The sequence below is a fragment of the Erithacus rubecula genome, assembly GCF_903797595.1.
Source record: "Erithacus rubecula genome assembly, chromosome: 14".
Taxonomy (NCBI): domain Eukaryota; kingdom Metazoa; phylum Chordata; class Aves; order Passeriformes; family Muscicapidae; genus Erithacus; species Erithacus rubecula.
In genome coordinates this window covers 2,628,655-2,638,148 of record NC_136666.1, presented here as the reverse complement: position 1 = coordinate 2,638,148, position 9,494 = coordinate 2,628,655, and the positions used below count along the sequence as shown (strand labels likewise).

Sequence of the window (9,494 nt, the reverse complement as noted above, 5' to 3'; positions counted from 1 at the left end):
ACCCTGTGCTGGACTGTAGGGACAGAGTGACAGCCATGTGAGGACCCAAAGTGGTCACGCTGGGAGCACAGAGGGGTCCTGTACCGGGGACAGTGGGGACCCTGTGGTCCATGGAGGGGTCCCTGCGCTGGGGACACGGGAGCTGTGTGGGTCCTGTGTGGGACCATGGGGTCACTGTGGGGTGTGCTGAGAGGGAGACCCTACAGTGGGGACACCGGGACTCTGGGGACACTGGGAACACCGCCAGCGCTGTGTCCCCGCCATGGCGCTGCCCCGCTCCGAGGGTTCCGGGGGTGTCGTGAGGGGGGGGGGGGGGGGGGGGGGGGGGGGGGGGGGTCCCCGCCGGTGACGTCATGGCGGCGCCGCTGCGTGACGCCGTGCGGCGTCTCTGACGTCAGGCCCGGCCCCCCGGCAGCATGGCGGCCGGGCCCGCGGCGGCCGGCCCGCGCTGACATGGTGAGGGGCCGGGCCGCGGCGGGGACACGGGGACACAGGGGACACGGCCAGGGCCGCGGGGGGAGCGCGCCCGCCGAGGGGGCGGGGCGGGGCCCGGGGCGGGGGAGGGGCAGCGGCCCTCGGGGTCCCCCCGTGTGCCGGGGTCCCCCGGCTCGGGGCGGGGATGGGGCTGCAGCAGGAGGAGGGACCCCCGCGTCGCCATCGGCCGGGCATCCCCCGGCAGCTCCGTGCGCAGTGCCTGTCCTGCTCCTCCATCCTGGTCCTCCATTCCGCCGTTTTCCATCCTGCTCCTTCATCCTGCTGTTCTCATCCTGCTTCCCAATCCTGCTGTTTCCCATCCTGTTCCCCCACACTGCTCCTCCATCCCTGTTTCCGTCTTGCTTCCCCCATCCGGTTGTTCTCATCCTGTTCCCCCTTTCCAGTGTCCCCAGCCTGCTGGTCCATCTTGCTGTCTCCATCTTGCTCCCCATCCCACTGTCCCCAGTCTGCTCCCCAATCCTCCCTCTCCCGACCTGCTCCTCAGTCCCATTGCCCCCCAAATTATTCTTCCCATCCTACTCCCCCCATCCCACTGCCCACATCCGCATCCCACTACCGCTAATCACTTCTCACAATCGCTCTCATTCTCCCTGTCCTACTGCTCCCTTCAAATTGTTCCTCAGTCCACTGCCCTCAACCCTCTCCCCAAACCAGCTCCCCCAGCTTGCTCCCCCCTAATTCCCTCCCTGTTAATGTGCTCCCCTAATCCACTTTCCAAACCTCTCCCCCATCCCTGCTGCCTCCCCACTCTCTGTCCCCAGGACCTCAAGGGCCAGTACTGGACGGACGATGATTCCGACGGGGATAACGAGTCTGAGGAGTTCCTCTATGGCGTGCAGGTGGGTGCTGGGTCCCGCTGGTGCCCCGGGAGCCCCCAGGCTGAGGCTGATGGAGCTGCTGGAGGCTGTGGGGGGCTCTGGGTGATGGTGCTGTGGGTGCTGTGCTGCAGGGGACCTGCGCCGCCGACCTGTACCGGCACCCGCAGCTGGACGCCGACATCGAGGCCGTGAAGGAGATCTACAGTGAGAATGCTGTGGCTGTCAGGTGGGTGCCTCTGCTGCCTCCTGCCCCTGGCAGTGCCATGCCTGGAGCTCAGCTCTGCTGTCCCCAGGCATCCAGCTGTGCTCTCCCTGGGTACCTAACTGTGCTGTGTCCAGGCATCCTGCTGTGCTGTCTCTGGGACTCTTGGCTGTGGTATTTCCAGAACATCTGGCTATGGCATCCCCAGGCATCTGGCTGTGCCATCTCTGGGGCATCTGACCATGGCATCCCCAGGGTACCTGGCTGAGCCATCCCTCAGACATACCCTGCCCAGAACACTGGCCACAGTATCCCCTGGGCACTTGGCTGTGCTATCCTTGGGCACCCAGACATGGCATTTGTGGAGCATCCATCTGTGGCAGTACCAGGCACTCATCTGTGCCATCTTCAGACACCCAGCTGTGCCATTTCTGGATACCCAGCTATGCCCTGGGTATCCAGGGCACTCAGCTGTGGCATCACTGGGTCACTTGGCCATGGCATTGCCAGACACCCAGCAGTTCCATCCTTGGCTGTGCCATCCTCAGGTATTCAGCTGTGCCATCCCCAGTACACCTGCACATGCCATTGCCAGGCACTTGACCGTGCCATCTTGGAACACCCAGGAGTGGCACCCCTGAATAACCAGCTGTGCCATCCTTGGGGCACCTGACTATGGCACCTGGCACATGGCTGTAGCATCTCCAGGTGTCCAGCTGTGCCACTGCCAAGGCACTCAACCATGATATCCCTAGAACACCTGGCTGTGCCAACCCCTGAGCATCTGGCTGTGCTCACACATTCCCAGGTTCACATCCACATTCTGGGCACTCCCCTGTGCATAGATTAACACATGGGGAGCCCTCATGCCACTGTCACTTTCCCATGAGCCACTGCTCCAGCCCTGTGCCACCCCCCCATGCCCCAGCAGCACGTGTCTTCACAGGGAGTATGGGACCATCGATGACGTGGACATCGACCTCCATGTGAACATCAGCTTCCTCGATGTGAGTCTGGGGTGCCCCTGGCAGTGCTGGCATAGGGAGGGCGGGCACGTGGGCCTGGGGGGTCCCCAAATCCCCCTGCCAGGGTGGAGATGCCGTGGCTGTGCCCAAGTGTGTCTGTCCCTTTCCAGGAGGAGGTGGCGACAGCATGGAAGGTGCTGCGGACGGAGCCCATCGTGCTCCGCCTGCGCTTCTCCCTGTCCCAGTACCTCGATGGCCCCGGTGAGTGGGGACAGGCAGGGTGTGGTGTCCCTGTGCCCACGGGACAGGCAGGGTGTGCAGTGTCCTTGTGCCCACGGGACAGGCACAGTGCTGCACTGACAGCTCATCCTCTCTCCCCACAGAACCGTCCATTGAGGTTTTCCAGCCATCCAACAAGGAGGGCTTCGGGCTGGGTCTGCAGCTGAAGAAGTAAGAGCTGAAATGTGGTGGGCGCCTGAGGGTGATGGGTGGGGTGGCTCACAGTCACTTTTCTGCCCCAAAACTGTCCACATGCCACATAGTCTCTTGCCACCACTTCTATGCACCACACAATCCCATGACAGGCTCACCACCATCTGTGTGTGAGGAAGAGGAGGGGCTGGGGGTGTCATGGACCACCAGACACCCATGGGTGCTGTCCTCCCTATTTGCCAGGATCCTGGGCATGTTCACATCCCAGCAATGGAAACATCTCAGCAACGATTTCCTGAAGACCCAGCAGGAGAAGCGGCACAGTTGGTTCAAGACAAGTGGCACCATCAAGAAGTTCCGAGCTGGTCTCAGCATCTTCTCACCCATCCCCAAGTAAGGTTCTGATGCTGTTCCCACAAGGGACCAGCTCTACATCCCCTCATCCTGGGTGAGGCCTAGCACTGTGCCTCAGTTTCCCCACTTGGCTGCTGCTGCTCCCTGCCATATCCCAAGCAGGTGGAGGCTGCTCCCGACAAATAGCCAATGGGTGAATCCGATGCCGGGTGATGGAGGAGCAGGGAACGTTGACATACAGGTGCTCAGAGGGATTCTGTTCCTGCAGATCTCCCAGCTTCCCTGTTATCCAAGATTCAGTGCTGAAGGGCAAACTGGGCATCCCCGAGCCTCGTGTCAACCGCCTGATGAACCGCTCTGTGTCCTGCATGGTGAAGAATCCCAAGGTGGAAGTTTTTGGCTACCCACCCGCCAGCACCCAGGCAGGTGTTGCTCCCTTCAACATCCTGGTGGGTGCCACCCCGCCTTGGGGTTTGCTTTTCTCTTCCCCTTCCCAGGGCTCCTCTGGGGTCAGATTGTTTGTTGTGGGGCGCTGAGACCCCCCATGGGATGGGGGGAGCTCCTGCAGGGTTTCTTGTCCCCACTTTTGGGGAGCTGGGGCTGGCTGTGAGGGCCACTGGGATTTTTTCCCCACTCTGGGTACTGCATCCCTGCTGTGCCAGGGGATATTGGCATGTTGGGGGTCCTGCTGTGCCAGGGGGTGTTCAGATGTCAGGGGTCCAACTGTGCCAAGAGGGGTTTGGCGTGCTGGGGATCCCACTATGCCAGGGAATGCTGCATGTCACACCTCCACTGCATTGGGGGTGTTGGGGGTCCTGCTGTGTTGGGAGGGGGTTGGCATGTTGGGGTCTCACTGTGCTGGGGCATGTTGAAATGTCAGGGATCCCGCTGTGCCAGAGTTTTGGTATGTTGGGGGTCCTGCTGTGCTGGTGAGAGTTGGGGGCTGCCCATGCCATGCAGAGCTGGGGATGTTTATGGGAAAGGGGATAACACAGCTGGCTCCGCTCCCGCTCCCTCACAGGTCGGTGGCCACTGCAAGAACATCCCCACACTGGAGTACGGCTTCCTCGTCCAGGTGAGAGTGCTGCACCCTGCTCATCCTCAGCCTGCTACCTAGAGCATCCTTCTCCACTTATCCACATCCTACTGTCTCGAGCATTCTCCCCACTACCCCATTCCTGCTCATCCTTATCCTGATGCCCAGAGTCTCCTCCCTGTTCCACAACCCACTCAGCCCTGTCCCTTTGCCCAGAACATCTTCCCCGGTGCCCCACCTCCCACTTACCCACACTCCACTGCCTGTGCCATCCTCCCCTCGGACCAGAGTTCCACTCATCCCCATCCCACTGCCTGGTGCATGTCCCAGGCTCCATGTCTGACTCCCTCCATCCTGCCCCTCAGATCATGAAGTACGCGGAGCAGCGGATCCCAACGCTCAACGAGTACTGCGTGGTGTGTGACGAGCAGCACGTCTTCCAGAACGGCTCCATGCTGAAGGTGGGGTGGCAGGGCCAGCTCAGGTGCCCCTGTGCCCCTGTGTCACCATCCCTGGCACTCACCATTCTCCTGTCCCCTCCACAGCCAGCTGTGTGCACCCGGGAGCTCTGCGTCTTCTCCTTCTACACCCTGGGCGTCATGTCCGGCGCGGCTGAGGAGGTGGCCACCGGTGCTGAGGTAGGGCTGGGGGCAGTGGTGACCCCCCCAGGCCCCTGGGGAGCTGTCCCTTCAGTCCCTGCTCTGCCCCAAGGTGGTGGACCTGCTGGTGGCCATGTGCCGTGCTGCCCTCGAGTCTCCTCGCAAGAGCATCATCTTTGAGCCTTACCCCTCTGTGGTGGACCCCAACGACCCCAAAACTCTGGCCTTCAACCCCAAGGTAAGAGCTGGGGGAGACAATGCTCCTCCACACCAGGGGGTGATGGGGAGCCCCAAAGACCCCTCTGATGGCCACTCCTCTCCCCTCATGTGCAGAAAAAGAACTATGAGCGGCTGCAGAAGGCTCTGGACAGTGTGATGTCCATCCGGGAGATGACCCAGGTACGTGGCGTGGCCCCACAGCCCCATGTGACCACCTGCTGTGGGATCCAAGCTGGGAGTGGCATTTTGGTGCTGATCTCTGTCTGCTTTTGGCTGGCTGGGTGCTAGGGGACCCACCTGCACCCCTTCTTGCCTCTGCCAGGGGTCCTACCTGGAGATCAAGAAGCAGATGGACAAGCTGGACCCCCTGGCACATCCCCTCCTGCAGTGGTAAGGCTGAGGGTGCTGCAGCCCTCTCCCATTGCCCCTTGTCCCTCTCACTGCCACACATTCTCCAGGACATGTGATGGAGTGGGGGGCAGTCAGGTATCCATGGCACAACACTCATTTCCTTTCTTCTGGGGCATCACGAGCATCTAATGATCTTGGGGCAGATTGGGACCACCTTTTCTGACCCTCCTCCTTTTCCTCCTCTTCCCAAGGATAATCTCCAGCAACAGATCCCATATTGTCAAGCTGCCTCTCAGTAGGGTAAGGTGCCAGGCCAGGCTCCAGGTGGGGTGCAGGACAAAGGGTATGGAATATGGGAGGTGGTGTGGAGGTGTACTGGAGATGGGGTGCAGGATATGGGCTATGGGCTGCAGGATGAGGCATGTAAGGATATAGGATGGGCAATGGAAGGGTCTGGGATGTAGGATGGATCCCTCTGGGTGGGGTTCTAGCCTGGGAGATATGGAGTCAGGACACGGGACACAGGAAGGGGGACGTTTGACATGGGCTGTGGGATGGGGACCAGACAGGGATGCCAAGGACCCTTCTGCAAACTCGGAGTCACCAAAGCCAGGCTGGGCAGGACCCAGGGCTGGGTGGCCGTGCATGATCTCTGTCTGTCTGTCCTCTCTCCTGCTGGCAATGCCATTGCTGTTCTGCTGGTAGCAGCTGAAGTTCATGCACACCTCGCACCAGTTCCTCCTGCTCAGCAGCCCCCCGGCCAAGGAAGCTCGGTTCCGCACGGCCAAGAAACTCTACGGCAGCACCTTCGCTTTCCAGTGAGTTGCCAAGGTGGGGGGATAGTGGGACCCCCGGGGTGGGCACTGTGGGGCTGATGGACGAGGGGCTGATGTGGGGCTGGCTCTTTGCAGTGGCTCTCACATTGAGAACTGGCATTCCATCCTCCGCAATGGGCTGGTCAACGCCTCGTACACCAAACTGCAGGTACAGCTCTGCTCCCTGCACCCAGCACGCCCCAGGGCAGCAGGCAGGCAGGGAGGGGGCAGGAAGGCAGGGAGGGGGCAGACACTGGGAATTGACAGGCTTCCTCCACTGCTGCTGTGCCCGAGCTGTTGGGGTGATCCCACAACGCTCACCCTGGTATTTTTCCGCAAGCTGCATGGAGCAGCCTATGGCAAGGGCATCTATCTGAGCCCCATCTCCAGTATTTCCTTTGGATACTCAGGTAAGAGGCTGCCTGCACTGCCCAGTCCTGCCTGTGCTCCTGTTCCCACTCCCTGCATGGGCAAGGGGAGGTTTGGCATCATGCTGGCTGGAGAATCTGCACGGGAGTGGCAGCATCCCATATCCATCCCATCACATCAGTCTCTTCCCAGCCCCAGGTTGGGGCTTTCCTACACACCAAAGAATCAAACCTCCAACATTCTCAAGGCTTCAGAAGCTGCTGTGCAAACTTCTAGGGGGTTCCTAGGGCTCAGCTGCAGGGTGGGAGCTCTGTGGGTGGCGATCCCTGTCTGTGGCATGTGTCCCCACATCAGCCCAGGGTGTTCCCTGAGACACCGACAGCCCCTGCCTTGCTTCTTCCACAGGAATGGGGAAAGGGCAGCACCGGATGCCGTCGAAGGATGAGCTGGTGCAGCGGTACAACCGGATGAACACGATCCCCCAGGTGATGAGGACCTGGGGTGATGGACCAGGGGACACTAGGGCAGGGTGGGAATGGGGACATGGCACCCATGGGTGTTGGGGACAGAGTGGTAACACACGCTGCTCTTCCCACAGACCCGCTCCATCCAGTCCCGCTTCCTCCAGAGCCGCAACCTGAACTGCATCGCGCTTTGCGAAGGTGTGGGGATGGGGGGGATAATGGGGGGACAGGCAGCACCCATGGGGTCACCAGGCAGGTGGGTGGAGGGATGGAGGCTCCCCACAATGGCCTGTACCCAGACAGCCCCTCTGCCCCGCAGTGATCACCTCTAAGGACCTGCAGAAACACGGCAACATCTGGGTCTGCCCTGTCTCGGACCACGTCTGCACACGCTTCTTCTTTGTGTGAGTCCAGCTGCGCCCACCCTGCTGCACCCGTGGGACCCCCACAGGACCCCTCTCACCCCCTTCTCCTCTTCCAGGTATGAAGATGGCCAAGTGGGAGACGCCAATATCAATACTCAGGACCCCAAAATCCAGAAGGAGATCATGCGTGTGATTGGCACTCAGGTGTACACAAACTGACTGGCGGCAGTGACAGGGGGACCCCGGGACCCCCGGGCCCCGAGTGAGCCCCGGGCGAGGCTGGGCAGGGGCCGAGCGGGTTTGGAGCCCCCCAGCAGGGCAGAGCTGGGGCAACACTGGCACCCTGTGAGCACCAGGCGGGTTCAGCTGTCCCTTGTCCCCTCCCTGTCCCCTCCCCACTGTCCCTGACCCTGTGGCAGCGTGGAGAAGGAGCCGTGGGTCCGGCGTGGCTGGGGCCGCCCCTCTTGGCTTTGGCAGTGACGGTGTTTTTATCAATGATGAGAAACTGAAGCAAAAAAAAAACTGAACAACCAAAACAAACCCAAAAACATAGGAAAAAAAAAAAAAGAGAAAAGGAATCAGTGTTTGTGGATTTAACTGAGATTAAAGTGTGGGGCAGGGGAAGGGGAAGCTGGGGAAGGGATGGGGGCACAGGGAGGGAGTGGGAGAGGAAAGGAAAGGGGCACAAGAAAGGGGATGGGATCACAGGGATGGGGTGGGATGAGGTCATGGGGAAGGTGTGGGATTGAGGGGAAGGGTGGGAGTGTTAAGAGAGGAATAGGGGCACAGGGAAGGGATTGGAACATGGGGAAAGGATGGAGGCACTGGGAAGGGATAGGATCATGAGAAAATGATAGGATTGTGGAGAAGGGGTGGGAAACAAGGGATGGTACCTTGAAGAAGGGATGGGATTGAGGGGAAGAGATGGGATGGTGGGGAAGTGTCATGGAGAATTGATGCAGCTTTGAGATAGGGCTGGGAGGGAACCACTCCCCCATCATGGCAAAGGGATGGTGCCACGGAGGCAGAACACAATGGAAAAGGGATTGTGCCTCAGGGATGGGGAGTTGGGATCCCACAGAGCAGCCCACCAGGCACTGGTGCTGCAGCACAGACTCAGATGAGAAGGAACCTCCCAGGGACAGCGTTTTATTTCAGCTCAAGGCAATCCCAGTAACTTCATGGACATGGAGGCAGTACCAGCACAGCTGCATCCTGTTACACCCAAACCTGCATGGAAAGCCAGCAGAAACAGCCCAGAGGCTGCCAGGGCTCAGGGCAGGCAGAGGGCACTGCTGGCACAGCCCAGGGGCTCTCTGGGTCACTCACAGCAGCACAAGGCCACAATTTCAGCCAGGAGTTATGATGGAATTTAAGAATTCATGTAAGAATTTTCTTGGTTTTGGTACAGTCACCATCTGAGTCCTGTGACTTCATTACGCCAATGGGTGCCCTCAGTGTCACTTCTGTCATGTCCCTGTCCTCTGTCCTGCCTGAATCCCAAAGTATGTCCATCCCCTTAGTCCCACACTGGCTGCATCATGTACCCAATGGCCACCCAAACCTGGGCTGGTGGCCATTCCCTTGCCCCTGGCCCTGCCACCCACCCCCTGGGGAGGTTTTGCTTAAAATTGTGGAGTTTGGGGTTTCTCCTCTCCTCAAATAAAAATAAGTCACTTTCCCAGGATCATGGCAGTCACTTGGCTGTACCCACAAGTGCAAAGGGACATCCCATGGGACATGGCCACATCCCCCTGAATCTCCTCTGTCCGTTGGAAAGATCAGTGAAACCACAGGGGGAGCTGTGTCCGGTCCTGATTCCCTCTGCAGCCAGGGTGAATTGCTCCAAAAAGCCACAATTCTTAGGAAAAAGCAAGCAAAAAGAGAGGCCTATGGTTCTCTCCCAGCTTCACCAAATCCTGGCTGCAGCTGGAGCTGAGCTGGCCTCAGTAGGGGCCCTGGTTTTGTGTTTGGGTGGTAAATGGCAGTAATTGCTACAAAGAACCAACG

The 9,494-nt window shown here is 59.9% G+C and overlaps 1 protein-coding gene across 11 annotated transcripts; it reads left to right on the top strand.

Moving 5' to 3' along the window:
- The first annotated feature begins 393 nt into the window (after positions 1–393).
- On the top strand, positions 394–8,032 carry PARP6 (poly(ADP-ribose) polymerase family member 6). Of its 11 annotated transcripts, none has more exons than XM_079317566.1 (22): positions 394–456; positions 1,257–1,334; positions 1,445–1,539; positions 2,462–2,522; positions 2,651–2,741; positions 2,864–2,930; positions 3,156–3,305; positions 3,535–3,715; positions 4,288–4,341; positions 4,668–4,763; positions 4,848–4,940; positions 5,014–5,139; positions 5,235–5,300; positions 5,443–5,510; positions 5,723–5,771; positions 6,180–6,289; positions 6,383–6,455; positions 6,627–6,696; positions 7,061–7,140; positions 7,254–7,317; positions 7,439–7,523; positions 7,601–8,032. In XM_079317566.1, the coding sequence occupies exons 1-22, from the start codon at positions 454–456 to the stop codon at positions 7,701–7,703; spliced, it is 1,863 nt and encodes a 620-aa protein (XP_079173692.1). In that variant the 5' UTR covers positions 394–453; the 3' UTR covers positions 7,704–8,032. The 11 variants fall into 11 exon arrangements, 8 of the variants coding, with proteins under 8 accessions (XP_079173692.1, XP_079173687.1, XP_079173693.1 ...); XM_079317567.1 differs by having other exon boundaries at positions 398–456; positions 3,535–3,688; positions 6,177–6,289; XR_013775795.1 differs by lacking the exon at positions 6,627–6,696 and having other exon boundaries at positions 6,177–6,289.
- The last annotated feature ends 1,462 nt before the right edge of the window (positions 8,033–9,494 follow it).